General features: G+C 53.4%; 1 protein-coding gene across 1 annotated transcript; it reads left to right on the forward strand.

The window, feature by feature from the left end:
• The first annotated feature begins 648 nt into the window (after positions 1–648).
• LOC130155556 (2-hydroxyacylsphingosine 1-beta-galactosyltransferase-like) lies at positions 649–13,534 on the forward strand. The gene is made up of 6 exons (XM_056352942.1): positions 649–838; positions 6,891–7,738; positions 10,619–10,758; positions 10,952–11,028; positions 11,412–11,631; positions 12,595–13,534. The coding sequence occupies exons 2-6, from the start codon at positions 6,893–6,895 to the stop codon at positions 12,908–12,910; spliced, it is 1,599 nt and encodes a 532-aa protein (XP_056208917.1). The 5' UTR covers positions 649–838; positions 6,891–6,892; the 3' UTR covers positions 12,911–13,534.
• The last annotated feature ends 5,747 nt before the right edge of the window (positions 13,535–19,281 follow it).

Genomic DNA, 19,281 nt, shown 5'->3' on the forward strand with positions numbered 1-19,281 from the left:
ACCAAATGCAGTGTAACATAAGCGGCACTGGCCTGTGGGAATAAGAAGCAGCAGGCGTTGGCAAACATTTCCGTATATACCTGGTTACCAGAACTGCTTTCTGGTAGTCCCCTTGGTTCTCTTCCTCCTCGGTGACCATGTGTGCGAGGAAAAGAGACTTGCTAACGGGCAGGGCGGGCGCAGCTCTTGTGTGCTCCCGCGCTTGGTTTTACGCCCCTGCTACGCCTCTGGAAAGGGGGGGCTGGAAAAGGTGGGGGCTCCCCCGGCGGCTGGGGTGACGCTCCGTTAGGCGCTGGGGGGGCAGCTCCCCGCGCAGGCTCGGCTGCTGCCCGGTGACCTGCAGCCCTGCGCTCCGCGGCCCTGCGCGCCCAGCCCGGCTTCCCTGCGCGGCTCCGGCTGGGCTCAGCGCTGGAGCCGGGCGAGCCGGGCACCCGTGTGCCAAACCCTTGGGGCGCCCTGGAACGCGGTCCCCCGCGCCCGAGCTCCCCTGTGCGTGCTCCCCGTTCTGCTGACCCCAGTAACGTGTGCGCAGGAGGATGGGGTCCTGGCCCTGTGAGCATCCCAGCCGGGCACTGCTCGCTGGAGTGCAGTGAGGCAGGAGGGATGCGGGGACCCCGCTCGCTGGGGGATGCTCGGGCGGGGCAGGGGGCAGGGCAGGAGCCGCGGGCTGGGGTGGCGGGGGCGGCTCTCCGCGCTCCCCCCGCCCGGCCCGGGGCGGCCCGTGGGCCCCGCCCGGCCCCGCCCGGGCTGAAAGGGGGAGGCGGGCGGCTGCTCCTGTCCCAGCGCCGCCTCGGCTCTGCGTGCGCACCGGGCCGCGCCGCCGGCCGCGCTCGCTCAGGTGGGTGCCGGGGTGGGGATCCGTAAGGCCGCGGCCGCTGCTCCTCCTGCTGCCCGTCCGGGCACCGCGGGCCGCTCGCCGTGCCGAGAGGAGGGGGAGGCTGGGCGGGGGTCTCCCTGCCCGCGGGGGCCGGCTCGGTGCGGGTGGGCGCTGGGTGGGCTGGGCCCCCGGCCGGGGCGCAGCGGGGGCCCAGCGCCGGCTGAGCCGTGCGGGGCCGGAGCTTCGGCACCCGGGCGGGCGCTGGAAGCGCTGCTGTGACTCGCCTCGCGCCCCTCCGGGAGGGGGTCCCGGGAGCGGGTCCCGGGAGCATCCTCTGCTCCTGCCCGGCCGCCTCGCCCCAGGCATCCCCCGCTTTGGTTGTGGCAGCTCAGCCAGGTCTCATTCCTCCGGGGCGCTCCGAGCCAAGAAGCTGTTTGGTCTGGGTTTGCCTTTTTTTTTTTTTTTTTCTTTAACGTGGGGGTGTCACTTGGCTTACTGAAGATAAGTAAGCATCTCTAGCTTCTCTGCTTCTGCCAAATGTGATCAGACTTGTCTGTCAGGACTCTATCAATCCCCAGTGCTTCCTACACAAGGTTTCACAACCTTCTGGGATGTTTAATGACTTTAAACGTGGCCCTTCTCTGTAGAAAGAAGCTGAAGTGACAGGGCAGTAAGCGGAAGACTTGCTTCCTCCCTGCTCCTGGCTGCTTCTCTGCAGCCTGGTCGGTCGCACCTCTCCAGCTTTCTCTGCAGCCTCCAGAACCTGCTCAGCTTGGCCGCCGTACAGGCGTAATTGCTTCTTAAGACCAAACCCTGCACAGAACCGTTGTATGCTCTCATGTCGAGATGTATGGCTCGGGCGAATATTTGGAAATGGCCCCAAGCCTTTCTGTCTCCTGTATCCAGGGATTACAAATGATATTCCCAGGTGCTCCCACACTGCAGCCAGACCTGGGACCTCTCACAGGGAGCGCAGCCTGGCGTCGGCCGCTGCTGCCTTGCAAGCATGTTACAAGTGAGGGGGAAAGGCCATCTGGAGGAACTTGCTGTTGTGGAGCACTGGGGGGGCACAAACCCTCTGTCCATGTCAGAAAACAGCTGGGCAGCCTGTGGATGTGGAGTGGGGGGAACCTTGCTCACCACCTAGGTGGGATGGTGAGAGGCCAGGTGGGGAAGCAGGTGTGTGGTGTTTTATGCCATCCCCCAGCTCAAGTTGTTGCAGGTGTGTGAGTTAGAGACCTTTTTCTTTTCTCAGTTGTTATGGACCAGTATTTTCTTTAATACCACAGTTCCCTGGCTGTGTCCTATGGACTGCCCACCTCCTGCTGTCCCACAGATTTCCACCTTGCCTCTAGAGCTTCCCCAGTAAAACTCAGATGAGCCAGGAAGGATGTTGAAGATGGACCAAAGTCCTAAAAGTTTGGAACTAATTGGGAACGACATCAGCTTTTGTCCAAAATGGATGAGGACAAGCAGAGTGCTTCTGATGCCACGGTGTGGAAGCAGTAGTGCTGAGCCTGGTGCAAAGCACAGGTTGTTCTGATGCTGACTTGATCACTGCTGTGGTTGTTCCCTTGAGTCTTTTGGGGTCTGGGCTTTCTTCATTCTCTGTGTTTCTCGTGAGCTGCTGTGAAGATGCTGAAAGAAAAATGCCAGAAAGGTACACTGTTTCGCACAGATCATCTGTGCACTGTTCAGTCTGTGTGCAGATGGTATTTTAAAAAACTTGGGGCTGTAGGCTGCCCGGGGAGGCTTATATTTGAAGGGGAAGTGGCTTTTTTTTTCTTGCTTGTTGTTTTCTGTATTAATACTAGTATTGGTATACTGCAATACTAACATTAGTATTTTAGTGTTAGTGTTGTTTCCCCAGGTGATGGCTCTGGTGAAACAGGTGTCTCTGGTCACCCAAAACCAGAGCACAGAAACCCACCAAGCACTGAGTTGGATGTGGTTGATGGTTAGACTTCCCTTTTTCGACGTGCCATTTATTAAGTTTACTTTATACAGCATTGCATCCTCTAGGTTTTTACTAGAGATTCCCCCAGGCAGCTCCTGCTTGTAGTGTGACATCTTCCCACAGTGGCAGAATTGCTCTGCCAGCTGCTTACCCGCCTGCTTGCACCCGGTTTTGGCTTCCATAAATTAGCCACAGCCAGGCTGGCTGTCATGAACTTGATGGTAGCAGATGGCCCTGTTTTTTCTGGATCATATCCAACAGATGAGGCAAACTTTGGTTTCTTATTCCAGGAAGAGTTTTGAGCATCCAAGTGGAAGATGCATTTCCTTGTGGCTTCAAATGAGTTGTGCTGCTTTGTTAACTCTTGAGAAGTTTACGCTGAAAACATTTCTTCCTCTGGTGGGCAAGAGCTGGATAGAGACTAGGATGCAGGAAGGGAAATAATTGTGCCCTGTTGATATGGGCTTCCAAGCCCTCCAGGAACTAGGTAACACAATACTGGAGGAAAGGGAGAGACATAAGCAGCAGCGTCCTTGCACTGGAGTCCATTTACTGCTCTTTCTTCATGGGCTTCCCTGCCTAGACTGCTTGCTGTCAGAGGTTTTAGTACTTCAAACTAGTAAAAATCACCTGAATTAAACATCTCTCTTTAGAGCTGTAGTTTTTCAGTTACTTAAGTTAAATTGATGTAATTTTCCATCGATACCAAAGTCGTTCCCTGTCAAATGTGTTAAACAGGGCAAAATCAAGGGGCAGATTTCAGCCCAGTAAGAGTTTTTTTCAGGGTAGGGGAATTCAGAAGGCTGTTTTCTCTCTGCACCCTTTCTGCTGCCTCCCACCCCAATGCCAATGCCCTGCCGTGGCTTTAAAAGCAAACTGCCAGCAGTAGAGGGCGGCCAGACACGCAGGACAGGGGGATGTCATGAGGGGGCTTCCCCCTGTCCACCCCTCCTGCAGCAGGCTCTGGTCGTGGCTCTTGCTGAGGTGCCCACCCTGCCCCGCTTGCTGAAGCAGTGAAACTGAAGCTTTTGTGGCATGGGCTTTTTCAGTAGTTTTGTTCAACCCTGACTTCTGGCTGTCAGTGTTAATGGTGGTGTTTGGAGGGTTGCTCGGCGTACATCAGCTGGTCGGTGTGGCTTTACTGAGTGCTTCTCATGAAAACAGGGAAGGGTCTGCTCTGTGCAAGCCTTCTCCTGGCAGTGGCAGTGTTACTTCTTGCAATATTTAGCCCCTAGCCCCGTCCTTGCAGACTGCAAACAAGGAGGTGGTTCTGTCTGCTCCATTCTCAGATCAAGTGTGGGATCTGTTGCTTACTTGCATTTCATGCTTCTGCCAAGGCGCATGCTGTGAATTCACCTCCCCGCAGCATCACGTTCCCGTGCCCAGCAGTTCAGAGGCTTCATGGAAGCCCACCGGCCTACAGCCAGCACCCTGTGCAGGAGGACCCTGCTGCAAAGCTCCTGGGGCACCTTCGTTGTCTGGTGCTGGTAACAGGTAAACAATGAGGTGAGCAGGTGGACTGCGAGGCCATCTAGCCCTTCCATGCTTACAGGCTGGTTTGTCTTTCCCCTTTGCTACCAGCCTGAGATACTAACAGTGACTGGCTACTGAACAGGGGACAAAGAGCAGAGTGCTGCCCTTTGAGCTGGTATTTGCCTAAAAAGCAGGGATGTGCCTGGCTGAAACTCTGATTGATCTGGGGCTGGAGCCATGGCCAGGGTACCTCTCCAGGAGTGCATGGAGCAGAGATTGGCACTGGTGGTAAGAAAAAGGTCCCTTCCTGCAGCCTAGCATCCTCTCACCACTTTGGAAGATTTACAGTCTCCCTTGATGCCTGGGCAGGGAGAAGGGGTCCCTGAGCCAGCACCTGTAGGGGTTGCTCCTGATGTTAGAAGGGATGAAGCAGCCAAGAGCAGTTTGTAAGCCTCCTGTGCCAGCATCTGCCCCTGGCCAGAGGGCTGAGGTCGACAGCTTGCTTGTCATGTGCATGTTGGTAGCCCCTAGAGGGTCCTGGCAGAGCTGAGGGTCTCAGCAACATCTAGCGCGTAGGTCTGTGTCAGGACACAGCCCTTGCTGAAGATGGGTGACAAATTTTTTCTTTTAAATAACTACCTTTCACCTGTGCTGTTTCTTCACCTTTTACTTGTTGCCCAATGAGAAAACACACCCCACCCCACACATAAAACCATTTCTGCTGCTCTTCTCAGCATACTTACACATGTGTGTGACCTACTAGGTGCCCTGGGACAAGCCTACACCTGTTGCTGCCATGGAGCCTGTCCGGAGCTCCCGCTGGCCTGGGGAAGCCCAGCAGTACTGGGCTGCTGTCCCTTCCTCTCTCCTCTGGAGGCTGCATGTGCTCGGGATGTGCTGCACCATGCTGTAGCTGAATGCTTTACCTTCCCTGCTGTTGAGCAGGATAAATCCCACCCCCCCCAATCAAGTATGCTGAGAACTAGACCAGCTCTGTAGGCTGTAGCTCCGTGGCAACCAGCCTGCTGGCACAGGCCGGCCTGTTCCCACTGGCAGGGACGCAGGATGCTGGCCATATCCTTAACTTTCCTCGCAGGGCTTCTGCCCTCTTCTCTCTAGCCCACTGCCTTTACCTCCATCCTCCTGGAGCTCTTGCTCTGTGGGTCTGACCACCCCCTTGGTATCTGCCAGCATTTCTCATGTTTCTCGTGGCTTCTGCAGGCACAGCCACCCAGCTGGCCCTGGGTGGGAATGTGGGCACTCGTAGGGGTTGCCTTTGAGACAGGGGAGGGTCTCCGCTGGTGGCTGCCCTGTTTCTTTCCCATGTCTTGTCCCCACTTGGGACAGGGAAGCGGTGCAGGAGGTGGGGAGAGCATGGCACTTCTACTCTGCCATGTCTGCACCCCCACATGCTGCTGCTGGCCAGAGATACCCAGCTGCTGAGGGGAGTCTGAAGATTGGATAAGGTTGGATCTTATCCATGACTTTCTTTACTGCCTCTTAATTGATCAGGCAATAGCGGAGAGGCTGGCAAAAAATCTTGTACCAAATTCTGCTCAACCACATCCCTGCAGCCCCCCTGGGCTCAGCGTAGGGGGCCGTCCAAAATCTGCTTATCATTTTTCCCATCATAACTCCCCCCCGCCCCCCACCTTCCTAGCATGTCTGAACTGGGTCCTCAGGACATGGCTATGCTTCTAACTATTCCCAAATAATTATCGCTTAATTCTTCTCCCAAAATAATGTAAGGTGTGGGTGAGGCGCGTTCGCTTCCAGTGATGTAGCAACATCCCTTGCACAACAGAGACGTTGGGTGTTTCACCAAGCTGGGGGTGGGATGGCGGCCGTAGGAGTGTGACTAAGGGGCGTCAGCATGCTGCGGGTGTTGCGCGTTATCTCTGGGGCTGCCTTCTGGGTTCGCCTTCTTCCAGTGCATCAGCATCCTGGCGCCTGCTTTCCTTTCCCAGCCCTTTCCCTGGAGCCTCCCCACCCTCCCATGGCTGCTCCGTGGCAGGGCTCCCCGGGGCTGCGGTTCCCCACAGAGGGTCCTGCCCTGTGCCGGGCTCGCTCCCGCCCGGCTGTGCTGGGCAAGGTGGCTTGGCAGCCTCGTGAGGGCTGAAGCTGGAGCGTGCCTTGCGGCATCCCCACCGGGCTCCACAGGTCTCCCAGCGAGATCACAGACATCAAGGGCTCTGAGGGAACCGGCCATTCTGGCTGGGCAGAAATAGAAATGAGATCCGGCTGGGTCGGTAGCGGTAACTGGGGGCTGAGCAGCCGGTGGCGGTGCTGGTGCTGTGACCTAGCAGAGCTCCTCCAGCCACTTGCCCTCCCTGACCCTCTGCAGGTGGGTCTGCTGGCTCCTGAGCGGTGGGAGCACAGAGAAGTGGGTTTGAATTTCTGGAAAACTCCCCTGATACACCATGATAGCTGACTTTGTTGGGGTTTTGTGGGTGTGTTTTTATGGCTTTTTTAAAATTGCTTTTTGTTGGCTTTCTGGTTGTTTGGTTTTTTTTCCAGCGATGGACTCCAGGTCACTCCCAGCTCACAAGCTTCTGGTCTGCAGCTACAACCCTAGTTGTCAGTTGCCCAGGTACATGATGGAGCATTTCATACTATATTAATGGCATCTTTCTCTCCTTGCAGCAATGAAGATGATAAAGGTGCTACCGTGTCCTGCTGCTCTTCTCTTCCTAGTGGCTGCATTTGCTCTGGAGCCATCCCACTGTGCCAAGGTGTTGATCATGCCCACCGTCGTCTTTGACAGCCACTTGCGAGTCTTCATGCGAGTGGCAGAGGCGCTGACTGACCGAGGCCATGACCCCGTGCTGCTTCTTCATGAGAGTCGGGATGTGGAAACCTACCTGCCTGGCTTCCGTGTGCAAAGGTACTGGGGTATCTTCAGCACAGAGAGTGCGGACGCCTGGGTGCAGGAGAAGATAAAGCGTGTCTTCCAAGGGAAGATGACCTCTCTGGAGATGTTTTCCTTTTTGGAGAAGTACCTGGAAAACTGTGACCTGGTGCTGGGAAACTCCACCCTTCTGCAGAAACTCCAGCGTGAGCACTTTGATCTCCTGCTGGTGGACCCCAATGAGATGTGCGGCTTTATCCTGGCCCACATCCTCCGTGTCAAATATGCTGTGATCTCCACTGGCTTCTGGTTTCCAGCAGAGATTGGTGCTACTTCCCCCATTGCCTACGTCCCCGAGTTTAACTCCCTGATGACAGACAAGATGGGCTTCTTTGGTAGGACTTGGAATCTCCTAGTCTACATGATCACCCGTGTGGCTACAAAGTTGGTCATCCTGCCCAAGTTTGAGCGTCTCATGGAGAAGCACAGGGTGGAGCCCAGGACATCCATGTTGGACCTTGTCCATGGAACTAGCCTCTTCTTCCTCTGTAATGACGTCGTGCTGGACTTTCCCCGCCCAACGCTCCCCCATGTCATTTTCACAGGGGGGATCCTTGCTGAGCCTGCAAAGCCCCTTCCAGTGGTAAGTGCAGGAAAGATCCAAGTTGTGATGACACATCAACCCAGGGAGTTATCCAGTACAGACCTCCTTTTGAAGAACCTCTGCTCTGAAGCCCCAGGAGCCTGGAAAGCTGCTGTGTTTTGGCACTTGGGTGCGGCAAGGAGACGGGGAACAGTGAGGATCTTAGGGTTGCAGGGAGGGTGTGGAATTAAGTTGTCCACCCTGAAGCGGGATTTGGTTTCACTGTCCATGGAAGATAGCATGTGGGAGTCCTGGATTGGCAGTGTTGCCCCTGGGATCTGATCATGAGTAGTATGTTTGTTCCTACACTTGAAGTGGAAGTGGGAAGAAGAGTCTCCATTGCTTCATCCATGATTTATGTCAATCCAGAAATTCCTCCTTAATCCTATTTCTTTCAGGGCATTTCTGCCCTCGAGCTTGTAGTTTTAAGAACACATAGGGGAGAGCTGTGCTTGTTTCCCCCACCAAATTCAATGTGGAATTCCAAAGTGTGCAGAGCTGAAGTGTATCATCTCCTTTTCCTCAAGGTCCAGCCCTGAGAGAAAACTCCCCAGGCATCCCAGAGTCTTTCTGTGGCCTGTGCCACTCTATCCCCAGTAATAAATCCAGAGTTACGAGCTCTTAAATGCTCCAACCGAAGGCAATACTGGAACAGAGCAGACTTGTCTGCCATTCCTCCCATTGCCTTCCCACTTTTACAAGCACTGGGAGGGGATAAAGTGGGATAATGACACTTGGGCAGTCAGGTTGTCCTGATGTCCTGGCTGAGGGACTGAAATGGAGAAAAGATTCAAGTTTCATATGATTCGAGGCTTGTCAAGATCTCTGGCAGCTTTAATTGCGACAGTGAGTGCTGATTTTTTTTCCAGTTAAAAGGAAAAAGCGAGGTTAGGTGCTTGAGAACAGAAGTTCTCTGGATGCTTTCGGCTGCACATCACCCTTTCCCGTGGGGCTCGGCATGCAGGCAGTGCAGCGCACGTAGGGTGCTCCGAAAGCCACGTCAGAGCACGGCTGCCTCACAGCTCTTGCAAAACGCTGGCTTGGTCCAACCTGGCCGCGTACGTGCCTGCCCTGTAAAGAAGGGAGTTGTTTGCTGGGGCATTACTCATGTGCTTCATGGCTTCCAGAACAGAGCCCAGGGCACCTGAGGGAAGAGCGATGGCGATGAGAGTGGGGCCCTGCGGTAGGCGGTGGCAGTCATGCCAGTGGGTAGGCGTGTTCGCATCCAGGTTATGGGATGCCAGCAGAAGAGAAGGGTCTCTAGAGGTCTAGATGTAGCTTAAGAAATCTCCCGTGTGAACTGGAACAGTTACATGATGAAGGTGTTTATTTCCTCGTGTTTGAAACGCTGTGATCGGTTCCTCTAATTAGGACTCTGTGAAACACCGATGTGTGTTTGAGAGATGGTGAGAACTTTTGGTGGTCAGCTGTGCTTCCCTAGCAACTTTCACGCTGTTTCTGCAAGTCAAATGCTAAGGCCCAATTAGAATGGATAACATAATCATTGTTTTATGAGTCACTGTAATTTAGAAAAGTAAAACTAGGGTTTTCTCTTCTTTAGCAGTTTTGGTGGTTGTGTTGCTTAAAGGATGTGAACCCAAAGAGGATGGAGAAACCAAAATCCCTTAGTTGAAAACTTCTTTGATTCTTGGCTGTTGAGTTGTTTTAGGGCTTTTTAAGCATATCTGCAAAGATTGGTCTGAGTCCCTGAAGCACACAACAAAGACAAATATCCCCAGGCAAAACCACTATGATAGGCTTTTTAACTCCTCTGTGCTAAAATCCCCCAACCTGTACACTACTAATAATATTTTATATTCATTATTATATTAATATCATATTAATATATTTATATTCAGAATATTAATATTCTGAATTAATTATCCTATTTTTCTCCTTTAATAACAGGAAGAGCTTTTTTTTTCCCTCCATGTTCTTCTGTGGTGTTTATTTCAAGGAAGTATTCCTGTCCATAGACAGACTTTGTGAAACTTCCCTGAAGTGCTCCTGACTGGGGCACACGGGAAACTTGAAGCCAAGCAGGATCCATAAGGAGAAATAGGCTCAGCCCAGCCTGGCATAAAAGGGAATAGTCTGTGTTTGCTCCATGGCAGCTGTGGTGCCTGATTTCTTCTCCCTGCAGCCTTCTGGCCCTGGCTGGAAAAAAATAGGGAGTGTTCTAGATACACAGCTGTTCATGCGGCGTTAGGGGCAGCCTCCAGATGAAAGACAAACAACAGTGGTGTTTGCTGGAGCTGTACCCACCGCTGCCCAGTGACCAAAAAACCTAAATCTGCTGTCTGCAAGTAGCTGTCAAGGGTGGATAGAAGCCTCCCGGCAAGATGCCAAAACCTTCTGCCGCCTCCAGGAGCTTTCGACGTTGAAGCATTTGTGGGGAATCTCGGCGAGATGCTTCTGGCTCTGCCTGCACAGTCTGGTCTGTTGTACCAGACTGGGCTGGAGGCACTGACAGACCTCCTGCCTTAGCAGTGGTGGAAAATAGCCTTCCTCTTTTTTTACTCCAATTTCCTTCTCTGCTCTGGCTGCTCCTGTGTGGGCCCTGTGTTTCCAGAGCCCGCCTTGCCAAAGAGTAATTGCATTAACGCTGAAGCAGGAGGTAATGTATGAAATGCCAGGTCTGGACACCTCCCTGCAAGCTCCCAAGCCTAGCAGGTGCTCAAGTAATTTCTGCCTGGCTGGGTGCAGAAATCACAGTGGCTTTAGAGTTCATTGCCTGGTGAAAACCACGTAGCTTTGTGCTCCAGGTGGACTTGGCTTCTTCCAAGTCCAAAGTAGACAACTTTCTGCTGGCAGAAGCAGTGGTGGGAAGGGCCTTTCTCCAACAAGACTTCAAGGCAGCTGTGTGTGTTTTGCCTGCAGGGTCTGCGTCTCTGGGTGGAAGCAGCAGATGCAGGTGTTGTTGTTGTCTCCTTTGGCATTGGGATCCGAGCTCTTCCGAGCGATTTGGTGGAGAAGATGGCTGGCGCGTTCGCTCGCCTCCCGCAGAGGGTGGTGTGGAGGTGAGGAGGGGATGGGATTCCTTTTAATGAGTTGGATGAAAATCAGTGTTGAGGAATGATTAATCTCAAAACACAGAATTTGCTTTCCATCTCTTGATCTGATTGAATTTATAATTACTGTGTGCTGCTTTTCCCTTGTGTTTCTTTTCTCCCCCTCCCCCCCGCCACCCCCAACCTTTATCTCCTCCCACAGATACTTTGGGCAGAAGCCAAGAAACCTGGGTGAGAATACGCTGATGATGGGGTGGCTGCCCCAGAACGACCTGCTAGGTAAGGGCTGGGCTCTGTGTGTGTGTGCCACTAGCAACATCCCTGGAGTTTAGCCCAAACCACAGCAAAGGCATGTGAGGACAGCAGCACCTGTGTGGGTCTAAGTCTGTTGCTTGTTGTGAGTCTAATTTGTACAAAACATGGTCCTTGCCTAACACCTGCTTGAAGCTGCATCTTGGCCCCTATCTCCCTCCTCCTCCAGGTGCTACTCAGCAAGTTTGGGGCTACCAAAAGGCAGGTGTGTTCCCAAAGGGTAACATACTCTGCTCAGCGTGCCTGGCTTTCCCTAAACAGTAAACATCAGTGCTGTGTGCTGAGGAAGCCACCAGCAGCCCTGTTCCAGCGTGGAAGGCACTGACCTGCTGCTGTTTCTTTGCCCACAGGCCACCCCAACGTGAAAGCCTTTGTCAGCCACTGCGGGATGAACGGTGTATTTGAGGCAATTTATCATGGGGTGCCAGTGGTGGGGTTTCCTTTCTATGGGGACCAGTTTGACATCATGACCAGAGTGCAGGCAAAGGGCATGGGTATCCTCATGGACTGGAGCAGAGTAAAAGAAGAGGATCTTTACCAGGCTGTCGTCACAGTTATCTCTGACCCCAGGTGAGGCATCGGGAAGCACTGAGCTCTTCCTCAATGCAGGCTGTGCGTAGGGACCACTGTGTCTTTGTGTGGAACCCTGTGCAGCCTGTGGTGGCTCCTAGACGGAGCAGAGCTGCAAGCATTGCTCAGGCAGCCAGATGTGTTAGTGCCTCAGCATCCTGAGATGCGGTCCAGGAGGAGATGCTGCAGCATCTGCTGTTAGAGAGCGTGGTCCAGTCCTGTTTGACTCTGTAATATTCTTAGAAAGCTCTCTGAGATGCTGAGGCACAACCTCTTCTCCTTTTAACACCAGCCTGTCATCAGGGAAAGTGGGATCACAACCTCACCTTGGGATGTCCCTGGTCTTGCCCAAACAGTGCAGAGAGGGGACTGCAGGTAACACTCCCTCCGTTCCTTCTGACAGCCAGATACTCTGCCCTCTCCTAGATCTGCTGCAGCGCAGCAATGCAGGGCTCCCACTTTCTAATGGGGCACATGCAGCTGCTAGTGTTGGAAGTGCTGTCAGAGACCTTGATTATTTTTATTATTATTATTTTGGGGGGGTTACCTACTAGGAGCTCTCAACTACTGACTTCAGTATAAGTTGTTAAGGTGGGTGAAACTCTGTACCTTAAAGGATTTGGCAAGTCATCAAGTGTGCGGCTGTTGCTGGTGAGGTCTTTGGGTGCAGACTCCCCTCAGAAAGCAACAACCCCCATGAACCCACTGAGCAGGGACTTGGGAGCTGAGCTGCCAGCCTTGTTAGCAAAACACAAAGTGAAGCATGCTCTGCCTCACACTGCCATGGCTAACGCTTGCCATCAGACTGGCTTTCAGAGGCATATGTGAAGAGAATCGTGGAAGAAGTTTGCTGCTACCCCGAAGTATTATTTGGGACTTGAAAGCTCCAGTGGACACCGCAGACCAGTTTTCAACGACGGAGCTCCTGTCAGAAGGATAACTTCTTGTCTTCTCCCCTTGCAGCTACAGAAAAGCAGCCAAGCTCATCTCGGCTTTGCACCTGGACAGACCGATGCACGCTCTCAACAGGACAGTGTACTGGCTGGAGTACATCCTCCGTCATGACGGGGCACCGTATCTTCGCCCAGCTGTTTACGACCTTTCCTTATATGAGTACTTCTGCCTGGACATCTTGGCTCTTCTCTTGTTGTGTCTGGCTGGTGTTGGATTCGCCCTCCACAAGTGCGTGGTGTGGTGCAGAAGGAAGGGGGGCAGCCCCATGTACCAGAATGGCAACTGCATGAAAGGCCACTTCACAGAAGAGAAGAAGTTGCAATAGTGGCTCAGCATGTCCCAGGGCACATCCCGTCACTGTGAAACGAACTGCTGCCGTGCCAAGAAATGTATGGCACGCAGGCACGGAGCGAGGCGAAAGATCGGCAGGTCTGGGTGAGGAGAGGGGAGGGAGGAGCGCTGCAGGGACCTGCGTGCACACCTCTGTGTGCGGCGCTGGGGGCGGGGGCGCGGGCTCAGGCGTGGGTGAATGCACTTGGCCAGGATGCTGGGAATGGGGCATGGGTAGGTAGACTTCCAGGGAGATGTGCAGGTTGTTCCCTTTGTATTGCAAGTGAGGTTAGATGTTGGTGTTGCTCTTTGGGCTTTTTGGATCTTCTGCGGAGGCTCTGGAGGTAAGAATAACATTTCATGTGTGGCAGACACCCTTTTCTCCTCTGCCTTGTTACCCAGAGCCCTGCGGGTCAGGATTCCTTTATATGCAGGTGAGGAACTCGCGTAGAGCTGTGGACAGGGAAGGGCACTGAAAGTATCACCTACAAGAGAGTGAAATCGGTCTGGTTTAAGTTCTGTGGGTAAATATTGTTCTTCCTGCTTCAATCAAGCCATCCTGTTTGTGTTTGAGCTAAATTATTATTTTTTAAAATAAAGTTATATTCTTTCTCCTGTGTGGAAGTTCTCTGGCCTTGGTTTAATGTGGACCTGTGATCCTTGTAACAGGATGTTGCTCAAGCAAGATTAAAGTGCTTTTCCTGTCGCTGCCGCTATGGTCGCCACATACCTCTGGATCCCTACAAACCTCCACCAGCAATTCCTTTTGGTCTTCCCACAGGATTTCAGGCAGTGCCTTCCCTCCCCTGCCAGCATGTGACACGCACCCATGCCCATGGAGTCTCCAAATTGGTGGTAAAAGAAGAATTTGGAACAGATGCAAGGATGGCAGGAAGAAGAGACAGTAGCTGGGAGAGCTGGTCCTGGGCAGTGGGCCATGCAGTAAGTTTATAGAAGCAGCAAGATCTGCTTTTTCTGAAGAAAATGCCAGTGTGAACAGGCATACCAGGGACACGGCATGGAGTGATACCTACGTATTTCTGTTCAGGCTGGGCTCTAGGGCATGTGGTGCTGGCTGCTGGGCCGGATGGCAATGCACACACCAAGGGCACAGGGCTCTGCTCCGCACTCTCGACTGGGGCCACCACAGTGCTGGCATGCGCTGGAGGTAACCTTGTTGCCGCAGCTGCCTTTGCTAGTGTTTCCAGGCTCTGCTCTTGCTTGCTAGTGCACATGTTTCTCTTTCCAGATGAAAGGTGCACTGCCACGTGCAACCTAGCGAACAGCAGTTTGGCTGGCTCATGGGATGCTCTGGGCTGGGACAGTGCCTGGCTCTGGCTCAGTGGCTCCTCCGAGGCTCGGCAGTGCTGCCTCCCCTCCCCTCCCCAACCCTCAGCTAGCAGAGGGGCTCTAGCGACACAGGCTTTGGATGAGAATCTCATTTGCCATCGAGGATGGATGAGATGAGCCCATAGACCTAAGCTGGGACCTGTAATTACCCTGTGGCAGAAGATGCTCTTCCTGGTGTTTCTTGCTCGTTCTGGGGTGCCCGAGCTTGCCTGTGGTCAGTGGTGGGCACAGCAAGCCATCAGCCTTGCTCTGTAGCAGCCCTGTGTGGCTTCATGCCCTCTGAGCTGGGGATGTGTCCCTGGTGTGGGGGGATCAGAGCCAGGTCAGCTGCTAACAGATGGTAGGGAGAAAATAGGGATTGTAGAAACACTGGCTGCCTGGCACCTTTCTGTGAGCTGAAATTTGAAGGTTGATGGGGTTTGGGGTATTTTTTTCTGTGTGGGGAGACAACGCCTCAAGTTTTGCAGCAAGCCTGCCTGTCTCCGGCTGCACAGTAGTGGCTTTGTTGCCATCTCCTAGCAGATGAGCACGGGTAAGGGGGTGGAGGCTGGACTTTTTGCTCAGTTTTTTTGTCCTCTCTGGTGTGGAAGGGGGAGATCATTACTGCTGCCTGTGTGAGTTTGGCTATTTAGATTAGGCTCAATATAGCAAGCGAGTTGGGAAGCTTGTGACTTGGCGACAGTGTTGGGTTGCTTTGAACTTAAAGAGAAGAAAAAAGAGCGAGAAGACAAGTGCACTGTATTTGCAAACTGATACTCGGGCTGTGGCTTGTCTCTGTCCCCCATGTGGCAAGTACGGTGGAGGCAAGGGGCGAGCTGCTCCCGTGTGGCCGTGCCCCACCACTTCTGACTTCTGTGGGTAAGAAGTGAACGTTCAAAAGCACCCACCCTGAAGTGAAGTGTCTTTCCCAGGAAAAGCTGCGTATGGGCTTAGAAACTGTCAGGAGCTATTCCTTGAGTTATGGCGTGGTTTTCTGGAAGTATTTGAATATACTCATTAAAGATGAGGGTTCTCCTAGCTTTTCCAACTTTGTTCTTGTCCTCTGTAAGTCTTTTCTCTTCCTATTAAGCACATAGCTTTCTCTCTACTTTTCTCCTTGTTATTCTTTCAGTAGTGAATACAGAAGGAAAGTATAACAAAGCCTTAAGCTAGTTATTAAGTTCAATTAAGAATAATGAGTAGCCTGTCAAACACATTACAAACCTTCATGGGGGAAGGTATGTAGGTAAGCTGCATCCTTCTGCCTTCAGCTTGGTACCAGTCTCTCAGTTACCGTGTGTGCTCCCCTGTCATAGGCACTGAGGTGGGCAGGTAGGGCTGTGGTGTAACTTAGGAAATTAAAACTGTAGTTTATGGGGCAACAAACAGGGAACAAGTTTTTTTGTTTTGGGTTTGTTTTTTTTTTCTTTTCTCCCCCTCAAGAAAAAGTACTTTTTGGAGGGCTGAAGAAGCCTCACCCAGGAGCTGCAACCCCAGCAGAGCCCTGTGCGGTGCAAAGCCGCCTTCTGCCCCTCCGTCTGGCTCTTGGCAGGGCACAGGGCAGTGGGAGCGGGATGCCAAAGCGCCAACAGTCTTGCTACTGCATGCAAAGCTCCCTGCGAGGGCCCCGAGGGGCTCTGTGGGCAGGGAGGTGTTTGGGGCACCCATGAGCCAGCTTTTCAGGTTCTCCCAGCCCTGGCAGCTCCTCACCAGCCTGCTCCTTGCGTGATGTACGGGAGCCATCCTGGTGTTTGGGACACCCTGGGTTTGCAAATGAGCATGTTTTCCAGGTGACACAGCTCTGCCCAGACCCTGGGCTGGGGGCAGCCCCCCTGCTGGGAGCAGCTCCTCACTGGGGACAGGGCAGGTGTGAAGCCACACTCTTGCACCGCTCCTGTCCCAACCTCTCTCAGCCGGGCATCAGCAAGTGTACTGTGCTGGAGCACATGGCAGGACCTGACAGGGCCACAGATGCTGCACTCCTGCAGGGCTTTGCAAACAGCTGGTGAGCTGCTGCTTCATACCCTGAACTGCTGTATGCGGGAGGGTCCTCGCGTGGCCCCTCGCAGCATCCCTGCGTGCAGTCTGGTCCTGGGCCACAGCAGGGCCATGTCAGCTCCACAGCTGGTTTTTCCAGCTGGGTAAGGTAGCTGCATGAAAGTGTGTCAACAAATTCGGCTAATAAAGAAGAGCCTCTCCCTCTGCAGGAGAGTGTGAAATCACTCCAACTGTGAGAGGAAATCCTGGGAGAGGATGGGATCCTTGAAGATGATTATTTTGACTCACCCCACCATTAAATGACAGTGAGAAAAGAGCACCCCTGTGTGAGGAACCCACTCTCTTTGGCTGGTACGAGGGCCTGTGCATGGCTCAGCCCCAGCCACATGCCCCTCTGCCCACGGACATCTCCCTTGTGGTCCCTATGCACCTCTGATGCTCTTGAAGTGGTAGGCAATGCCTTCCTCTGATGCTTCAAGTTGCAAATATTTCCCACAGAGGAAGAGAATGAGCTCAAGGTATGTGGGTGTCCAGCCCCAAGCAGTGACCACTTGCCAACAAGATTGCTTTTGGAGCGGTCAAGCCCCCCGTCCCCACAGGGACCCCCCTGGGGCTGTGTCAAGGCAGGCAAGCTGCAGGGCTTGCTCCTGATACCTACAACCTCCCCTGTTCCTGGCAGCAGGGAATTATCAGATTGGTGCAAAGGTCCCAGTCCTGATGTATTTGAGGAGGGAGGTTTCCCTGGGGGAACAAGCTGTATTTCAGCAGTGAGGGTTACCTGGCTCACCACCCGTGCTGCACCACTACCTGCCTCTCAGGCTGCTGTTGTCTCCAGGCAGCAGCTATCTGCCACGGAGCCCAACAGGCAACACACGGGAAGGGATATCCCAAAATAAAGCACAGCTCTCCCCAGCATCACTCTGCAGACTGTTATTCCTCGTTCCCAGCAAAGAAAAGCCAGGTGCTAATCTTGGCATAGGCATCCAGCAAGGTGCATAAGGAACAACATGACACCAGCCACCACCAGTACCCAACAGTACTCTTGCTGTCTCACCCGGCAGCGGTGCCAGGCAGGGGTGGGAGATGGAGGCAAGCTGAGAGCAGAGCAGGGCTCCTCTGCGGCTGGCTTACAGCAAAACCCCGCTCGGCATGCTGTGCAGGGACCCTGCAGCCACAGCTCCTTGCGTGGTCTGTGCCCTCTCCTGGTACTAGAAGAGAGAAATTCCCCCTGGAAATAGGGCAAAACTTTTGGACAGTGAGGTGGTGAACTTTTGGCAGGCTTCAGCGGATGCACTGACACTCTTGTGTTTGCAAATCAGATCTGCTGCCTTTCAGAGAAGAGGGATGTCATATAAATCCCAGGTCACAACACGCATCGTGCTAGGGGTGCAGGGGGTATAGGAACAGCTTCTCCTTGCTGGGGTGCCTGTGGGACCAGCTGCTCTGCGAGGCTCGGGGAGCACAGTGTGATGGCCAGGGCAGCGGGGCAGCTCCCTGCTGGTGCCAGCCAAACTGCAGGATGGGGGATGCTGCTGCAGGGCCCCGACATAACAGCAGCCCCTGCTCCCCTGCGGACCAAAGGAGTCCCAAAGGCAGTGCAACAGAGTGTACCTTCGCCTGGGTGCAAGGCATGCTCTCAAACAACAGGAAGACCCGTGGTCCCTCCCAGGCTGTGCTTTGGAAGGGCCCCCCGAAGGCTTGCAAAAGCCAGGGAGATGTCACACACTGTGGATGCTCCTGCACCGGTTGGCCAGGAGCCAGGCACCATACCTTCCAGGCAGCCAGTGGCTCCCAACAGCTGACCGCTCCTTTGGGGCTCAGGAAACTCCTCCTTCCTCTCCCAGCCTCTTCCTCAGGGACTGCTGCTGGGCAAGGTGCTTCTCACACCACAGCTGAGCCCACCTGCCCCCAGCAGGGTCACTCTGCTTGCTCCTATAAAAGACTCTAGGTGGGACACAGCTGGGACTGGGTCCTTTTCAGGCCCTTACAGCTGCCTTGGGGGTGTCTGTGGCAGGAATGGCTGTGTAGCAATCTTAAGGAAAGCTTCTGAGCTACTATTTAATAAGAAGTTTGTACCAGTGTTATGGTAGCAAAGCTGTTGACTAACCTAATCCCTGTCTCCTTTGAATTTAGTTATACTTCTTCCTGTAAGACAGGCTCTTCTGGAATCAAACCATGTGCTGATATAAAACTCAGCAATCTCCGTCAACAGCTTTGCAGCGTTGAGTTTTTTCTGTTATCAGTAACCTTGGAAAGCCAGAGTGATCCTGCCCGGTTGTGAAGAGGTAAGTGTGCTCAAAGTGATATGCAGAACCATTTAGCAGTGGCTCAAAGGACACAAGGTGGCTTTTTGTCTTTATGAAATCTGAGAGAACAAGAGAGGTTGGAGGAGCTGTTGGAAAGAGAAGGGTAGTGTTCGCAAACATCAGGGCAGCCCTGTGTACCTGGTGTCTGTTCTTAGAAAAGTATGTCAACTAAGAGAAGAAAACCAGATAAACCATTCTTGAAAGCAACACAGATTAACCTGTGTATCTTACAAAAAAAAACAGAGAGAGAAATAAAGACATAGAAACATCACATGCCCTGCAAGTGGTAACTCTGTGTTATAACCTCAGTTATATGAGCTCGGCAGAGGCTCTGGCTGGAGCTGAACCCCAGCGCCCTTCGTGCGAAGCTCCGGCTGAGGTGCCATGCCAGCCCAAGTGGTGCCGCTGGGTTTTGCACCCCGGGCAGGGAAACGTTACCAGCTGCGCCCTGAGCCCGCTGCTGATGCTCGGGCACTGCCACTGAGGGCAGTCTTTTTAAAATCTAACAGCAGCAGGTCTGGCTCGGGTGGCCTTCAGGGCCACGCTCCTGTTTCAGAAAAAAAGATTTATTTTTTTTTAATAATACTCCAACTTCCAGACCTGCGTGCATCCCCTTGGGCTTTGGTGCTGGGTGCAAAGCTGCTTTCTCACTCAGCCTTAGCTCCTCCAAGCCAGACAGGCCCTTCTTTCCCTGCCATTCAGGTTCGGAAGCAGGGAGGAGATGAAGAAACAA

This window comes from Falco biarmicus, chromosome 9 (assembly GCF_023638135.1).
Source record: "Falco biarmicus isolate bFalBia1 chromosome 9, bFalBia1.pri, whole genome shotgun sequence".
NCBI lineage: Eukaryota > Metazoa > Chordata > Aves > Falconiformes > Falconidae > Falco > Falco biarmicus.

Excerpts from the sequence above, each read along its gene's own strand:
- LOC130155556 (XM_056352942.1), top strand. The coding sequence starts at position 6,893 with ATGAAGATGATAAAGGTGCTACCGTGTCCTGCTGCTCTTCTCTTCCTA. Across the intron at positions 10,759-10,951 it reads CCGCAGAGGGTGGTGTGGAG|ATACTTTGGGCAGAAGCCAA; the intron begins GTGAGGAGGGGA and ends CTCCTCCCACAG. Across the intron at positions 11,029-11,411 it reads GCCCCAGAACGACCTGCTAG|GCCACCCCAACGTGAAAGCC; the intron begins GTAAGGGCTGGG and ends CTTTGCCCACAG.